This window comes from Dromaius novaehollandiae, chromosome 12 (assembly GCF_036370855.1).
Source record: "Dromaius novaehollandiae isolate bDroNov1 chromosome 12, bDroNov1.hap1, whole genome shotgun sequence".
NCBI lineage: Eukaryota > Metazoa > Chordata > Aves > Casuariiformes > Dromaiidae > Dromaius > Dromaius novaehollandiae.
The window spans coordinates 21353312-21371510 of NC_088109.1; the positions used below are offsets into that span (position 1 = coordinate 21353312).

General features: G+C 42.7%; 1 protein-coding gene across 17 annotated transcripts in view; it reads right to left on the reverse strand.

The window, feature by feature from the left end:
- Positions 1-7646: 7646 nt before the first annotated feature.
- FOXP1 (forkhead box P1) overlaps positions 7647-18199 on the reverse strand; it is a 376121-nt gene continuing 365568 nt past the window's right edge. For all 17 annotated transcript variants that reach the window (XM_064519202.1, XM_064519196.1, XM_064519200.1 and 14 more), the window contains 2 exons: positions 17277-17443; positions 7647-12467 (listed from right to left, as the gene is read on the reverse strand). In XM_064519202.1, coding sequence (XP_064375272.1) covers positions 12323-12467; positions 17277-17443 — 312 coding nt within the window. In that variant the 3' untranslated portion in view covers positions 7647-12322. The remainder of the gene's footprint in view (positions 12468-17276; positions 17444-18199) is intronic.

Sequence of the window (18199 nt, forward strand, 5' to 3'; positions counted from 1 at the left end):
CGATGGGGGAAATGAAGCGACAGATTCATTATTAATTTGTTGGAACTTTTGAACCAAACATCTCCTTTGCAGCAGAACGGTAGGATGTGCAAGGAAATACTACTCCTCGTCCCCGACCTGCTCTGCAGCATTTATTTTGCCTAAATGATTTTTTTTTTTTTTTTTTTTGCTAAGTCTGGTGGAGATGAAAACACAAGCCCAAAGAAGCTAATTAAAAGCTAAATGAAACCACATACAGCTGTGCTACTACATGGCTAATGAACATGCAAATATATACATATGACAAGGACATAATGCAGACTGGCTGCCTTGAGTGGTTAGTGCAGATTTCCAAGAGCTGGAAATACTACTGATTATAACTGAGCTAAACTCCCCGACTCCAGACATCAGAGTCAATATAATCATCACACAGCACATGGGAGTGCGGCAGTGAGCACATGCCTGATGGTATGGGGCACCGAACATCAGCACGTGGGCTTGGAGGTGCCTCCTGGCTTGCCGGGTCCAGGGTCCTCGTCAGAGGGGCACCAGGGCCATAGCATCCTCCTCTGGCTCTTGGCATGCTCTGTCTTGCCATTAATCAAGATTTTCGGAGTTGTGGGTTCTAGCTGGGATGTCCTTGCCTCCCCTCCTCCCCTGGCAAGGTGCTGATGCGTGGAAGACACGTTGCTGGGAGGCCCAGGGCTGTAGACGACACATGTAAGGCAAATTCTCTTCTGCTACCCTGTCATGGACCAAGGCCAATGGCTTTCCCTTACTAGGAGTTAAAAATATTCACCCAGTCTGCCGTGAGACTATAACATAAAGAAAAAAAGAGAGAGAAAAACACCAAAATATGGCCTAAAATGAGTGCAAATAAGCAGTCGCTGGTGCCTTCCAACTTGCATCCAGGCAGACCACGAAACACCCTCGTTCCACCAGCCGGACAGCCCCAGGAGGCTGGTTTGCCTTTGGCCCCAGCAGCCTGAGCCAGGATCCCTGTGCAAGGTGTTGTCCTTGGCTAAACCTGCCCTGCGTTACCGAGCACACGTGCAGCACATGCATTGAGTGCGTTGGGGCTCAGCCCTGTGCACATCGGCTCCCCCGAGGAGGACACCGGGGCCTCGGCCCCCTTCCCTGCACATCCCTCCCCTGCCATGCCACTGTGAGATGGTACCGAAGCGAAGCAAAAATTCGTTCCTCCTCCGCGAGGACTGCAGGAATGCTATTTGGCCTGCGGGGGTTTTCCAGGCTGGAAGAGACGTTCTGGGAAGTGCAGAGCAGCCTTCAAGCTGGTGAAGATGGTTGCGCCCTTGATGGTGGACAACCAAGGGAGCCAGCACCTGCAGAAACCAAATCTGGGCTGCACACAAAGGTTAGTGCATAAAAATTAATCAAGTACTACAATGACTTGCTTTATTCATAATACTTAATGGTCATGTAATAGGAGTTTTTATTCAGCAGTTAAAGTTCATAAGTGCAGGTTTTACATGTAGAAAGGTATTATGCTGATAGTTTAATTACACACCTTTCTGCACACCAAAGGAAATGGCTTATGCAGGTTTTATAATTAAAGAAGGACTTCTGAGGGGAAATGAACTTTGCAGTTAGCAATACAGTATTTGATTTTTATCAGATGTTTTTGTTTTGAATTTACTGGCATTCAGCATTGCTGTAAACATGGAAGAACTCTCCGAGCTGCTCTAGGTGTCGCGGGGAAGCTTTGAAAATGCAGCATAAAGTAGCAATATGTAAAAACAGCAAGGGTGATCATGAGGCATCAGCATCATGTGCTTGGAAAGCTCTCCAGAGCTCTGCCCGCCCAATTATATACAGTACAAGTCTGTCTAGCATGTCTAGGAAACGAGAGGGGGAAAAACCTGAACATGTAACTGAAAAATAAACCCTAGTCTTTGCCAAAATAATAAAAAGAAATTTATTTTTTGTTTTTATTATTTTTTTAATTTTTGCTTTCAATAAATTTCATGGCCAATGAATATAATTTTCCCCTCCTGCATGCCTGTAGAGGTGACGAAGCCAAAGAAGTGATGGAATTGTTTGCTGTTGGAGTACATAGGACTATTCACAACAGGCAAGGGAAAGATGGACACAAGTCACTGCCGGATCATGGCCAGCTCCTGTCTCCCTTTAATAAATAAGTGAACATCTACATTAAATGTGTTGGTGGTGAGGCCATCAGTCGTTCTAGGTCTCTTCCTGTTTCAGATTTTAGAAAGCTTTGCTTAGCATAATTCCATTTCATATGGATATACACGCACATATAAAAGTATATCTGGAAATATATACATATGTATTTGCAAAACACTAGGAGAACTCCATTTTTCAGACACAATGTAAAGGTAAATATGAGAGAACTGATGCTCAGCAGAGGTGAGCGGCGCCTGCAGAGGAGCCGCTCAGGATTGTGCCAGGCTCTGGACAAAGACAACAAAATCGCTCTCTGAGATTCATTTTTCTAAGGGCTAAAATATTCCAAACATTGCCAAATGTCCCTACACTCGTGTGATATAAACTTGCAGGCTCTTCTCACACCTAACACAAATGAAAATTAACAAGCTGGTTGAAAAAAAAGGAAGAATTTCCAAAAACAATAAGAAAGGGCAAGGCCTGAGTTATTTTGAGTACGCCCTTTCCTTTCTGGCAAGCCTGGAGAGGGACTGCCCTGAATATTATGATTTGCCCCTGAAGGTGGACTCTCGGCTAAAAGAGGTAGTATTTGTATCATCTGGTCTCCCTTTGCAATGCAATGGCTTCATCTTTCACTCTTGGAGCGTTAAGAACATTTTAAATCTCACATACAAATACAGTATAATAGTTTCAAAATCCTTTTAATTGGAGTGGACACTCAATAATTGCAACAGGAACAGTTGTGTAAATGGTGTCTCTAAATATAACTGGACATTTTTTGAATTTCATTGGCCAACTGCATAAATTAATGACAATGAGAAAGAACAGTAGCTGGTTTTCTCTTATTACATCCATACACTTTGGCTTTACTCATCATCGTTAACATACTGTTAAAAGAGCTGTTACCTTTTCAGCCCTCATCCTGCAATCAAGCCCTTGCTGCACTGTTGCAGAATTCACATAGTCACTTGTGTAACAATAGAAAGAAAAAAAAAATTATATATATATCTGACTGCCAGGTGAATGCAAACAGGTAAAAATTAACATATGCAATTGTCAAGTGTCAAATTCAGCTCCTCGGCCACCATGATTTAAATCAGCTGATGATGGGGGTACACAACATTGTGAGGCTGCACTAAATTACTGCTGGCGGCAAGCAGAAGTTGTGCAAATAAATGTATGTGTTTATTTGCGTAAGTTACACCATGCATTTTGGGTGTATGTGCATGGCTAGTCCTCTGCCATTTGTGCATTTATACAACAGACTCCGTAAAGCCTGGGATAACAGCTCAGCCTCCACGGTGCAATTTCTGGGTTTCCCGTCCGGTTGCAAAGATGCTTCCCATGATATCCATTCCTGCAATCTGCGTGACTTCTCCACCCTTGCAAAAGAGGATACTGTTCCAATTTTATTTTTTTTTTTAGTCTAACAAGGGTAATTATAATAGGATTAACAGATTTTTTTTTTTCCCCCTGCAAAGTACGACTGTCTCATATCAGAGAGAGTATTATAGCAGACTTATGACTAGACGAGTTTTTTACTGTATATGGAAATGTATTAAAATGAATGTATAGCTCAAACACACTCATCATCCATTGTATTGTTTTGGAGAAGCTATTTCTCCCATGAAGGGCAACCATATGTGAAGAGCGAGATTCCAAGTAAGTATTTGGTAAACATTTGAAAATGAGAGACAAATAGTGCTGGGCAATCGCACTGTCTTGCTTCAAATACCCACTTGAAAAAAATTCCTGCCACAGCAAGCCAAGCCGAGCTCCCTAAACCGGGAGGAATCGTAACACTGGTAAACTTGCAGAAATATTTTTACAATTTTATTAGAGGTTTTAATTCAGTGCTTTATCTACCTCTGTTAGTCTGCAAAATAGCTTTAAATATTCAAGTGGTAATTAATGAATCTTTTATGTTGCAAATCAAACATTTTCATCTGTGCTGTGGTACAGTGGCAGCGAGAAGGAGGGATTTAAAGTGTAATTGTTTCTACTGTTCCCCTTGCAGTGCTGAATGCCTTTTTACCCTTTATTATATCATTGGCTTTTGCTTCAGTTCATCAGCGCTTTGCCACATCTTATCGTTCGATATTTGCTGTCTATTTTTTTTTTCAGTTCAAGATTTCTTACTGTGCCTTTGCCAGAGACATTCCAAAGTAGATGGAAACTCTCTGAATGTGGAATTTTCGCATGAGTGCAAAATAATAAAAAGCATGTGTGTATTAAAAAAGGATCAACTTAATGGGAAATGAGCATTGGGTTACATTAATATTCTATTACAGTAAAAATCATATTTAATAAATTTTCTCCAGATTTTTCAGAATCTTACTGTATTTTTCTAAGTTGTATGCCAATCCAAAGAAACAGAGTATATGATACATTTGATTTATGTTAAGTAAATAACCTGCACAGCCCATTTTTGGGTTTAAAAAAAAATATTAAGTGTAGAAACACACACCAGACTAAAATGTGTGCTTAGTTTCCATATGCTCGGAGAAATAGTGTTGGTCTTGTGCAGCAGAAAGCCTTTATAAACAGTATTCTATTTTATTGATGCTATATGTGGAATTTTATGTTATGTGGCAAGAACACGAGAATGAAAACATTGTAATTTAGCCTAAGCCGTAAAATTATACTAGTACTAAAGTAATTACTTCACATATTAAAATACGGTTTCCTTTACTTTCTTTTGTCATCACATAAAATCCGGGACTGAGGGCTGCAGCGCAGAGCGGCCGGGGCTTTTCTCGCCCGCCGCCACGCTCACCGAGGATTGACACATCCTTGATCGTACACTATAGCACCTGACCCTTGTTGTTCCCTGACCCTAATTAATATTATACTCGGTGACATTTATGTATCAGAGCAATAAGCTAAACAGGAAACAATTTATGTCACCTAAAGCTTTTTAACAAATCGATGCAACTATTTGTAATTGCTTGTTTCACAAGATTAAAAGTACTCAGCCTTGATCTTCGCCCACAGTTTTGTGGCCAACATGACCTGTGCTTCCGTTGTAAAATAGGAGTGTTGGTGATCAGCACCTATTTCCATCAAGTAATCCATATTGCTAATATTTCTGGAATTTTAATGTAGTTACAATTTATAGCCGATCAAATGTGGTTACCTAAATTGCTGTTGCTAGTAGACAGTTTAACTGTCTTTATTAATTACAGTATAATTTAATGTTTGAGTACAGGCACTTGTGTTGGTCATTTTTACAGCTAAAGCAGTTATGTGCCTTATGACGAACCATTTTAGCATTTTCAATGGAAATTTGCTAATATGATGAGTGATAAAAACGTCAAACTCTGGTAAATAATGGTTATTGCTTTGGCTAGAATTAATCCTTGAAAGGCCGGTTACCTTCAAATTAACATTACAACTTGAACAAAAAAAAATATTTTTCAGGCTTCTGAGATGCATAAAAGATGGCCACTGAGCTCTTCCAAGCAAACAGAGCTGCCCAAGTCGTCGTCTTTTTCTCCAGGTAGACTGAGAAATTGCCTGTTAAATAAGGTGGGGGGATATTTTTGTTTAATACCGCAAGGTGATATTGTTTATCACTTCTAGCTATTAAAATATTGACTCAAGCTAATAAAATGAGACAAATGTCAGGCTTTAGCCTGGAAAAACCAGCAAAACCCCCCAGAGAAGGGAGCCGGGGGCCGGGTGGGCAGTGGTTCCGCGGTGCTGGTGGACGGTGGTGGTCCACCACGATGGACATGGCCACGTTGGGGTGGGGGCCTCCACGGAGGAGACCCAACCGCCCCGGCAACTATGATGAAAGATGGCCTTGATTCACACACCGCTAAACGAACGCCTGACATTGCCATCGAAGACTGCACCTGATTAATAGGTCAAGAAGGGCTAATTAGACTTTGTTGTGAGGAAGGTGCGGGTCTGTGGCTGCGTGTGAGGGTCACCGAGAGTTGTCGGGTCCTTGAATTAGCTCAATAATGTGAAGTTTGTCGGACTCTGCGAGTTAAATGTCACTGTTCAGATCCTCTGCAGGGCCTGGCTGTGGAGGCACGGAGCAAACGGCCTGCACTTTCTTCCTGTGCCTTGAGTTTCTTTCTCAGGACCAGTTTATCTCTGTTGTCCTGCTTTTCTACTTGGCCCAGGAGAAACCCAGAACTTGCTCCCTGCACTTTGCTTTTACTCTGGAAGCGCCTGCGAGACACGTTGCCTCGCCGCTGACCGTGTCAGCGCTTTTCAGCTGCAGTGGAAAACACTGGTTTTGATCGGAAAAGGTATTTCCTCGCCGGCTGCGGCTGGCGGCAGCGTTGTGAAACAGGCAGGCGTTCGGGGATGTTCCACAACATGGCTGCCAGGGAGAAGAAGTGCGTTCCTTAGGGAAAGACGATACGGAATACTGTATTTCACAGCCAGCTGCCCCAGCGAAGCGCCACGATCCACTGCTAACCCAGTATTAAATCAGGCGGGAGAGAAAGGGCCTGATCCGCCTCAAATCCGTGGTGCCCCGTCCCGTGCAAGCTGAATTTTGCAGGCATCCCCAGTAGCTCCCCTTAATTCAGGAGAAATAAAAATCCGGCAGCTCACAAGTGTTGTCCTGCACCAGAGACAGCGAGAGCCCCGCTAGTGACACCTGCCTTCATCTGCATTAGGGTTCTCCAGCAGCGACTTCAAAAAACTGTCAATTTTAATTTAAATAGCGGGACCTCTCCAGTTAGCTAAAATTTCACTAGTGATAAAAGTGCAAGACACAAGTGAAAACAAATTTTATTCTCTGCCTTCTATTAAAACTAACCAATCGATACCCTTTAGAGACGTGTTATGAGTGTGCAAAGAGTCCCTCCCCCCCACACACAAAAAAGGAGTTATCTGGTATAATTTTATGATAGAATATTTTTATAAAATCATTTGTACTAATTTAAGCATTTATCATTATATGCAAAAAGATTTCTTGATGAGAATATTATAGACGGTGCATGTTTTTGACATTAGCATTTTATTTGGATGACTAATCTTGCAGATGTGAAATTCTAATGAATTATTCATGAAAACTGCTCCTCTGAAATTTTAGTTTGCTGCTAATGCTAGTTATTAAACATTTTATTTTTCTTTATAAAACTTGATGAAGAAAATAAACGTGTGCTTACTCGGAAAGAAAAGAAGGTGGGTTTTTCCCCGCGAAGTTTGCCTAAGGTGGCGGCGTGACGTGGGAGGCGATTACTCAGGACCGCGCGGGGAGAGCGGTCCATCCCGCACCCCCCGTTTTGGCAGGCGCGCGATACGATCCAACCCTTCCTGCCGAACCGCTTCCCGGCACGGCGCGGGGAAGCATTTGCAGGATCAGGCCCCCGAACCCTCCTCTGATGCCTTCACCTTGGGAGACCGATGAGGAACCCCCGCTCCCAGCGAACCCCGTGGCCAAGCACTGATGGACCTTCTTGGAAAAGCGGGTGGGGATCGGGCCCCCCCGCGGGGGCGAAACGAGGGGCGTTCGGGGAGAAACCAAACACAAACGTAGGACATGGCAACGTGCATTACCAGTGTGAACAACCAGCATTTTTATTGCATTTGAGAATGCTATAATGTCAGTAATTAGTACTGACTACACAACATTTTTTATTGTCTGTATCAACAGACATGGAATGATGGAATTACAGTTGATGTAAGGAATGAGTTTCTTTTATGCCTTATCAAAAAAAAAAAAAATCTTGTTACTGGCAGCACATACACACGAAGCACCATGCTAACAGTCTGGACTGTACCATTTTCATCAAGGCTTATGGGTAGAAGATAGTTTGTTACCTGCTCTGGGCCCACTGAAACGCAGTCGTTCCTGCAAATTCACCTCGCAAGACCAGGACGCTAAACAACTCTGGAAACATCGAAAAACTCCGTCTGAGTTCATAAACCAAAGGTACCAAAGGATTTCAAAAAGAGTTTAAACACGTTTCTCATGCTGTAATGAACGTGAGATCGTTGGCAATCTGAAAACTACAATAGTTCAAAATCATTTTTGAAAACTTTTTTTTATACATATATATTTATGTACGTATACATATAAAATAATGATCTGCAACGTTTGCAGGATGCGAATCCCTGCCCCGCTCGCGCCCCGAAGCCGGAGCTCCAGAAGGGGCCGTTACGGGAATTGTGGCTGAACTCTTGCGAGCGAGAATCAAAAAAGGTAATATTTTGTGGTCACTTACTCTACATAAGCCTTGATTTTTCATTTCACCTCTAGTTGAATGCAGAAACCTAACAGGTTTTACATTTACAAACTTTTTTTTTTGTGGACAAGGAAGGCTTTGACTCTCATTCCTGACAGCGATTTACCTGATACATGGTACTACTTTCATAATGTACGCTTTTCTTTGAGAAAAAAAACATGTAACAAATTGTCTTTACATCTTGGCACCTTGTAAAGTTTTTTTTTTTTTTATACAAAAGTTCAATAGTTTGACACTCCCCATTATTAATCACTACTTCACTGATAAACTTTGAAAGTGTGACCCTGGAATTCGTCATGCAAAATATTTACTGCAGCAGGAGAAAAACATTTTTTTTTAAACAACTTTTTTTTTTTTTCCTTTCAAATATATGAACTTTGTTTAAGACAGCCAGAAAAGGCAGTGGTAAGATAACAGAAGGGGTGGGAAAGTATCAAAAAAAACAGCTTAAACACAAAAACTGTACAAAAATGCTTCGATCAATGATAACAGGAGAAAAAAAATCTGTCAACTATGTTACAATTTAAAAGCTGAAAAAAAAAGTCAGGGATTTTCTCCCACATGTCAGCAAATGTCATCCAATATTCTTAAAGCAAGGATAACTAAATAAAATACATGTGCAGCGTATTCTGCAATTCCATTACATACAGTAGTTTTTTTTTTTCAAAGCTATTTTTTAGTATAGTTAATATAAAGCAGTTGCACAAAAAGCAAAAGGTGTTTTGACAAACAGGTCTGCATTTATTCCTTTTGAGGAATGATATCTAAAAAAAGGACCTTTCCACCTTTTCCGCCCTCCCCGCCCTCCCCCCCGAAGACAAAGGCTCACACAGACACAGTGGGATATATATGTACAACATAATAAACCCCTCCCTAAAGAAGCAACTGTATATCCAAAGGGATACAGAATCAGAATTGTAAAAATCATAGTGAAGTTTGCTTGATGTAAAGCCTGAGATTTTCAGTTGGTTCTTCTGCAAGGCTGCGACACCTGCCAGATATGTTAAAATCTAATTTTTTATTTCTTTTTCTCTTTTTTTATTTTTTTTATTTTTGCTACAGTCTTTAGACTAAGCATGCAAGACATACAACTAAGTGCAACTGAGTGAAATGTATTTTTTATTTACTCATTCCCTAACAGTTTGGACTGAGGTATGCGTACTAACAGTTTCTCATGCTGTTATCTTTACTCATGTCTAGCTACACATGCTGAGAATGAACTAATCTACCAGATTTTTATCCCCTTTTGAATACCGAACTAACCAGCAAACCACTCAGTTTAGAAGCACAGGGCTCAATTCTCATGATCCCCATCTGGCTACCGCCGGCACGTCACGAAGCTGCCTGGATATAATTTAAAAAAAAAAAAATGTTTCAAATGACCACAGACTGCCCTTTTTTTCTTTTCTTTTTCTTCTTTTTTTTTGTTTTGAAACAGAAAGCAGAGTTGAGTTTTATAAAAGTAACTGCCAATAAAATTTCTTGTACCAAAGCTTATGAGTGGACAGGAGTGTTATTTCCTTATGAAAAATGCTGACCAAAAACTAAACAAAACTGAGCAAATGTGCCAAGATCAACCAAAATTAAAGCAGTCATCCTAGCACAGTCCCGAAACAGAAGTGGCACACAATCTGTAAAACCAAAGACCAAAAAAATTTCTCTTTTAATTCTAGAAATACTATTATGTGGTCCAGTTAAATTGTGGGAGCTTTTCTGTTCTCTTCTGTGTTTTATTAAACTGTCTCCTTTATCTGATACTCTAATTTTCTGCAAAATAACCGTGCCTTTGCTTTCGCAAGCTCCCCTCTCACAGCTCCGCTAGTAACACTGTTTCCTAGTTTCAGCCTCAAAAGCTCTCCTCGATTCCTCTTTACAGAATTCTGTTTTGGTCACTGTAAAGAACTGCAAATAAAAAGTAACAACTTTGGTTCAGACATCTACTTGGCCTTCTAAATTTACTAGAATAAAGGAGCAGTTTCCCTCTCAGGTTAGCAATAGCCCACGTCTTGTCATTTCCCTCTAAATTCTTCAGCCTCCTTTGATCAACAATAAGAGGATATTTGGCTTCATAAGATAAAGCATATAACAGAGAACATAATTTACCTTTGTGTAATATCTTTGGTAATTTTAGGAAAAAAGGTACAAAGAAGAATATAAATTAAGCTCTGAAAGGCTTTTGGAAATAATAAAAAAGCTACAGTCCTACATAAATAAATGAGTGACGGAAAAGTGGTTGCAGAATGAAAACGTTTCGGTGTTTGGTGACCAAGGTTTACTGACCTATAACGACAAATTTTGTAGGTAAGGTTTGCTTTGAAGAGCATTGCCAGTTTTGCCTAACAAGCCCCAGTGCGAATTCTCTCCTGTATTTCCCGTTTCCTAGCGCGAGGTTTCGATACTGGCTGGTGTAATATTGCATAACCATCTTAACTGCAGTACAGAATTTGCACAGCTGAAATTAACACTTTAGCATTAGTGGGGCTCTGTCCTTATTAACTCCCAGAACAAGTTCAATCTGAAATCTAATTTGTATTCAAACAGATTAATGCCACCAAGCAATCCTGAACTGATGTTTAACCGTGAAACATCACCACGTACAATAACAATTTAATGAAGTCATCTTTCCAACCACTATTTGCAAATGCAAATGCAAATGCAAAAGCAAAAAAAAAAAAGAATTGTAATAATAAATGTATAGGTGCCCATCTCGGTAATCTTAGATATTCCAGAAAGATTTGCTGACCCACTAAAACTCGTGTTAAAGAACCGAGAACCTGCCACTGTACTATTCATCTTCTAATAAAGCGAATTCTGTTGGTGCTGCATACGTTTCTTTGTGCTGTTCAATTTTGTGGCATTTGCTAATATTCACCATTGCTGCCAAAAAAAAAAAAAAAAACAAAAACCAAAACCAAAAAAAAGGAAAATACTGCTTTGTGGAATGAATCTGTGTTGCTTCCTACAGTGTTTCTATGTTCATCTGTCATTCATTCTCATTCTTGCAGTACTTCATTCCCCTCTCTCTCTCTCTCTCCCCGTTGGACAACCCTTCCACATGTATAGTGCAGCATTTGGGACCTTTTCAAAAAACAACAACACAAAAAGAGACACCGAAATGGAATGTTTTCCATAGCTAAAGAAAACATGGTGGCATCTGAAGGAAACTGGAATGAATGACAGAAAAAACTACAAACAATTCAATGACATTCAGCTTTGTATAATAAAAACACCTATTAACATTCATCACAAAGTACAGAAAACGTTTAAGCCTCCAAGAGGCCCTGGGCCTGGCTGAGGCCTGAGGTCAGAACTTAAAATGGTAGAGGAGAAGTGGGGCGGGGGAATAAAAGCAATACATTAAAAAGTTTGGGATAATTTTTCTTTTAACCCCTCCCCGATATACACACTCACACGCACACACACATATCCACACATGTGCACACACAGGCCTTCCCCATCCCAAATGGAAGCAAAAAAAAAAAAAAAAAAAAAAAAAAAAACCAAAAAACAAAAAAATGGAGTAAAGGCAGTGATAATCAACATGCAGTACTGTGCAAATATGTTGTCCATTGGAATCCTTAAAATCTGGGCAAAGACTTGATCTGCAGTTCAGGTGTACATGCTCAGTTTGAAGTCCTCAAGTGTCCAAAATTGGCAGGACCTGCAGTCCAAAGTTGGCTGCTAAATGTAAGTGAATCAGTTTAGCAAATTTACAACACTGATGTTGACTGTAAGAGAGGAAAATCCCAAGTACCAAACAAGTCCATCCAATGCACAGAGTACAAATTCCTTTTTTCAACAAAAAGTAGAAAAATCAAAAATACTCCCAAATGGGATACTTGATGGCACTAAGAGTTAACATATTTCAGAGTTGTCAAAGTGGACTGAGAATCCTCCAGACTGTACAATAATGGAGAGATTTCACAGCTAGATTTGACGTGTTCTTCCAATCTTCATTCTCAGGATGATGATGTCAGACATACTCATTCTATGTCCTCATTTACAGGTTCGTCTTCGTAATCTCTGTCGTGATCAAAATCTGGACTGTGGTTGGCTGTTGTCACTAAGGATAGCGGCCCTTCGTTTTCGTCTGGGTCCAACGGTTCTTCTTTGACGTGCACAGGGTGCCTGCAAAGAAGAAAACACACTCCATGAGCAAGTTCCTCGCTAAGAACGGCTGTGGCCCATGAGAGGGTCTGGGGAGAACCGAGGCCCGTGGACCCGGGCACGAGAGCAGACCCTCAACTTTCGTGCTTGCCACCGCTCTACCGGGAGAGCGTCCGGGGAGCGGCGCTTGCGCAGGGTCTCCTGCTCGGGACTTAGCGGAAACGCTCTCCGCTGACATATTAAGGTGATTAATACAATCTTCAGATAAATAGGGGCACTAAGCAGCGGGAAAGCCGCGGAGCGGCTCGGCGCGCGGTGGAGGCTGGGCTCGCCGCCGCGCGCTGTGTGTTCTGCGCCGCTCATTAACATGCACAAGCGGCAAGACAACTCTCCAGAGGACGACCCCAAGCGAGGGTCTATCATTAATCAACTTCAAGCAAACACAGCAAAGAGACACCATGATACATGCTTTAAACTCCAAATTAATGCATATTTTTACAAACTGTCAATAAGGGAAGAAAAGCCCTGCCAGGAAACACAAACAGAGAGGAAAAGGCTCGCTCAACACAACAATGTGATAAGAAAGCACAGTCCTAACGAGAATAATAACGCTGTCAGCTGTAAACAAGGCAGAACATGATCCCCAGCTCATGGTGGGCACAAGGATGTACTAAAGAGATGAGATCTGCCAAATTTCTCATTACGGAATAGCACATGAATAACCCGCAGGGGAACGGGGCTTGGTCATTCAAAACGGGTATGATAACAATTGAAAAATGTTGTTCGTAAATCATATTTACAACAAATCCTATACAAATACAAATTACCTTTTTTTTTTTCTTCGGTTCGGCAGCTTTTGAAATGTAAAATAGCCATGTGAGTCAATAGTGTCTTGTTGGTGGGACTTTAGAGGAAAGTAGGATTTTATTGACATTACCAAGTATTAATAATGCGACACAGCAACGGAGACCCTGTTTGCTTCCTAAATAATTGATGTTGTAGGCAATCCCTTAAAATAAAGTGTTAATGAGTTCAAGTCCCACTCTGTCTCTCATTGAGTTGATATCCACCTCCTTGAGCCTTGGTTATTCCGCGCACGGTCTGATTTAACCCTTTCACGTGGGCTCTGCGAAAACCTAATCTGAAGGGCAAACACTCGTTGCGAGAACTTCTCCGCTCCTCATGCAGCTTTGCTTCAAAGTGAATGATTTAAAATAGCGGCGTTTTATTTTATGTTTTGTGTAGGTAGGAACGACAATACTTTCTGTACTCTGCTGCACTGACAGACAGGAGGGATAAATCACCGCACAGGGAAAACGCTCTCCGCACCCAGCGCACCAGCAGAAGCAACCTGGCCTACTGCTGGTGGTGGGAGCGGATCAGCCGCTCGCTTGCACGCTGTATGCGGCACAAAGCTACGGCGTCCCCTATTTATTTATTTTAGATGGAGACTGGACCAGTCTGGGACGCGTCTCGGCTGCTGACTACGCACATTGCTCCGTAGGCTGTGAGCACCTTTCCGGCCTGGCAAGGGCTGGATCGACACCCGGGCGTCAACTGCCCCGTCCAGCCCCACCGGCCAAGGACCGCGGGGAGGAGGGACCCCGCCGCGGAGGAGCATCCATACCCACACGCACCGTTTGACATAGCTGTTGAAAAAGGGAAAAAGCAGACAGGGAGGAGAAGATCCGGGAGCCGGGGTGAGGGACCAGCTAACCGCGCAGGCACGTGCGAAGCCTCGCTGACGCCGACGGAGGCACGCACGTGCGAGCCGGCACCGGGGCCGCGGCCCAGCGAGCACGGACGGATGCTCAGCGCACCGGCAGCCAAACTGACACCACGGACGGGCTGTGGGGCCCTCGCTCGGGGGAAAACGTGAAATGAAAACCAGAAGAGAAAGGGGGAAAGGGTCGTTACGCGTAAAGGCCAATAGAGCGTGTGCTACTCTCTTCACGGCAGTGATCTTTCCTACCGCTGTTTTAATTTAAAACTCTGGCTTGTTGGCTTTCTGCTGCTGATGTTGCCAGACTTGTTTCTGTTTTCTTTTTAATAGTTGTTTTGGAAAACGCGGATGGAAAGTTTTCACGGGCCGCAGCGAGAGCGCGTCCGCTCCCCAGGAAGCACCGGCGCGCCCAAGGGCAGCTCGGCAAAGCGCAGGCTACCTGCCCCCCCGGCCGCAATAACGCCGAATCCCTGCTCTCCATCTTCCAAAAATCCTGAGATCTGGGGGAGGAAAAGCTAGCCGCTACACTGCAGAGAAGGTAACCGCCAGGGTCGGCAAAAAAAAAGAAAAGGAGAAGTTGTTCCCATTTCTTTTCTATAGCAGCAGAATTTCAGCACATTCCTTTCAAGCAGATGCCGACGGCTCCAGAAGGGGTTAACAATAAATAACCTTGCTGAACACAGATTCCCCTTCTTTTCACATCTGAGTAATTCCTTTGTTTGTCCACTCTGGGAACAGAGGAGTTTTTAATAAAGCTGACTGTTGTTTAAAGCCACTGTGTTCTGGTGGTGCACACAGCATGGAGTGGTTTGCTTTGTGGCTACCTTTGGAGCATATCAGGATGAAAGTGTTATGTCCCCGAGCTGTAATTATGCGACTACTTTCTAGTGTTTCAAAAGGAGGGAGAGAGAGAGAGGGAAAAAAAAAAAACCTAGCTGTGGTTCAATGTGTCATAAAAAGGAAACGAATGAGCGGTAATAAGACTTCAGCTAAAGTGTTAGACATCTTAGCTGTCATGTTAACAAGGTCCTCTAAACCTTACAGTAAACTTTAAAGCTTGATTTATTCTAATATACTGAGATTGTTTAAAAAATAATTTGCATGACGACCAGGAAATCTGTTCTGAGAAAAAAATTAAGAAGGTCATTAGCAAAGCTTGCTTACTGAAAGTAAGAGGTTGCACGGCATCTGGAAGTGACTCACATTTAGTAAACAGGGTAAATCCTGTGACGTTGGAGCGGTGCTCTGCCTTTAGATCCCTTCAGACTGTGCAGAAACACCACTTTAATGGGGAAACTCAGAAGCTAGTGTTGGAACATCACCTAGCCACATTTTACTTAAGCAAAAAGAAATGTTCAGCGGAGAACACATATATTACCAATTCTGAGAAAATGAAAACACTCAGGAAACAATCATTTCCATATTACAACAGAAAATTGGATTTTCTGGTGGATAATGAAAATGAGGCTTCCCTCCCCCCGCCCTTCTCTCTCTCCAGCATGTGCTCTGTGCCCCTCACCTTGGCATCCAGGCGCAGAGAGATGACTGCTCAGTGCAACGGAGGCCACTGCCCTGCACGGCTCTGCAAAACGGCCCAGCCCGTCCCAGCTCTGCTATTTCCCCCCTCGCAGCCCCTTCAAAGACAACGAAACCTTAGGTGAAAGGAGGAGCGCGTGAACTGCGCTAGCCTTGAACTTGCAAAAATAATTACTTGGCTTAGCGCAACATCACAGAGGTTCATCCCTGTCTGCTGGGCCAGGAGGAACCCTTGGGAGCAGCCTTATTTCTGGAAAACCCCCCACGTCCCTCCACTCCTCCTGCGCTCCGGCCCGCCGTGGTCATGGGCAGAGCGTAACAAATTGTGACTGAAACTGCCTCAAGACGAATCCGCCTGTGACAGACTGGGAGCGTGTCACGTAACGCTACTTTGGGAAAGATAATTAATACTGCACAAACAATCACTGCAAAAGCTAAACACATTATTCGAATGTTTTGAAGTAAATGGTAAAAGACAATGTTTAAATTAATTATTAATTAAAAATGAATGTTGCCATCTTTAAAGCTTATTTTTCAAAGCACACTGTGCACTGATTTAAAATGCTGAAATATCAAAGTACCCGGAGCTTCAGATTCCTTCGTGCCCCCTCCCCTCTGACAACACATTATGCAGGTGGGAAACTTTTTTGCCATTAAATGCTAATTAGTTCCACAACTAATTACTATAGTGGTATTAGGTTAATGTTTTCCTACTTTTTGATTCAGACTTACTTTTGTAAATCCCTTATTCAAATTACTTTGAAGCGAAAGACTACAAATTAGTTTCTCTTTTTTAATGCCGTAACGCAAGCTGCTCACGTACCCCGGGTAGTTTTAAAACTCGAGAACTGCAGGACTTACAAACTCCGTCTTCCTTTCCAGCTGCCAATTACCCGGGATGTAATTCGAGGGTGGTGGTGGTGGGGAATTTACAGCTTTGCAAACTCCCTGCGTCACCCCGTAAATACCGCTTGCACCCACAGGGGCATCGCTGCCTTCCCGCCTTGCCCTCCCGGCGCGAGCTCGCTGCCCCGGTGCCGTCCGCTGCTCCGCGCAGGGAGTTATATACGCACTCATTACATTGCCGTCTGCTGCCGGGATGCTCCTATTAATTTTCCTTTTGATATTTTAAGAGCAATCTATAAATCATGCAGACCTGTGCATGTGCCGTCATTAACGCTTGGCAATACCATCGCGTTTGTTGAGTATTTTTTTTTTAAACCCGCGAAACAAGCCCATTTCCCAGCTCTGCCCCGCGTGCACGGACTGCAGCAGAAAGAAAGAAAAAAATTTTCTTAAAGACCTGCAATTGCCTAAGAGGTTGTGTAACCCTGTGGACCAGCATTTAAAGAAGAGCACTGCAAACGAGTTAACAATTTTATAGCTCTGTGTGCTTGTCGGGCTGGATTGAGCTGATTGGTTTTAGGCAAAAGTTGGTAAATGGCCCTTTTATATTCTAATCAGCCTAAGCGTGTCCCGAAATGGAGATTTCCACTTTTTGGCCGCTCAGTCGAAGAACTTCAGGAACCAAGTGTGGAGGAAGGACGCCAAAGCGGCGTTTCAGTACTTACATCGCTTGCATAGGGGAACGTCCTGGACTACTGTCACTCCCGTTACTGTTCGTATGCTCCATTGCACCGTTGAGCTCTTCCCTCATCGCACTGGCTAAGTTGCCCAGAGTGGGATTTCCCATGGAAGCAGTAGTGTATAGAGGTATACTGTTCTCAGCCATTGAAGCCTGCAAGGACACAAACACACGCATGAGGAGCCAGGACCAACGTTTTTGCACATTGCACAACACAATCACTTATTCCAAAACATTCTCCGCATCTACGTTATTCGCAGTTACTGATTTTTTTAAATATTGTGCTTTCTGATAGGTATTGCACTGATTCCACCAAGGGAAATTTAACATAATTTACAGCTGGGTTTATGCATTCGTAGCTGTATTGGCTGGTGAGAGAGAACCGAGCTTTCCACTCCCTATTTGGAATTGCACCTCCTGGAAAAAATAAAATGTGCTTCTCCTATTTTCAGTTTGCAAAATTATGTTTGGGGCTTTGGGCTTTTTTTTATGTCTTGGGTTTGTTTTTTGGTTTTGCTTTTAATGAAAGGTTAACGGAGAAAAAAAGAGAACTTGCTTCAGCTAATAACTCCGGCCTGCCAGAGCCAAGAGGTGCAGAGGAGGAGGGCAACGCTACTGAGTTTTGTTTCTGTCGCGACACAGGTGCGAAGCTGCTCTCAGCACTGGCTGCACTGATGCACCTGAGAACTGAGCCTGCCTGTGCAAAATTTCACTGGAGAGGAAACCGAAAATCTAATGAATCCTGACAAATCCACCACCCTTCTAAGCGTTAACAACTTAGCTCTTACAGACCTGATCATTTCGGATTTTGCTTGTTCTAAATAACTACTGTACACAGGCACGCTGGGGCTAACTTCCGAACTGGAAGTCTTTGCAGAAAGAGAATGAACTGCTAAATATTTCCCTTCT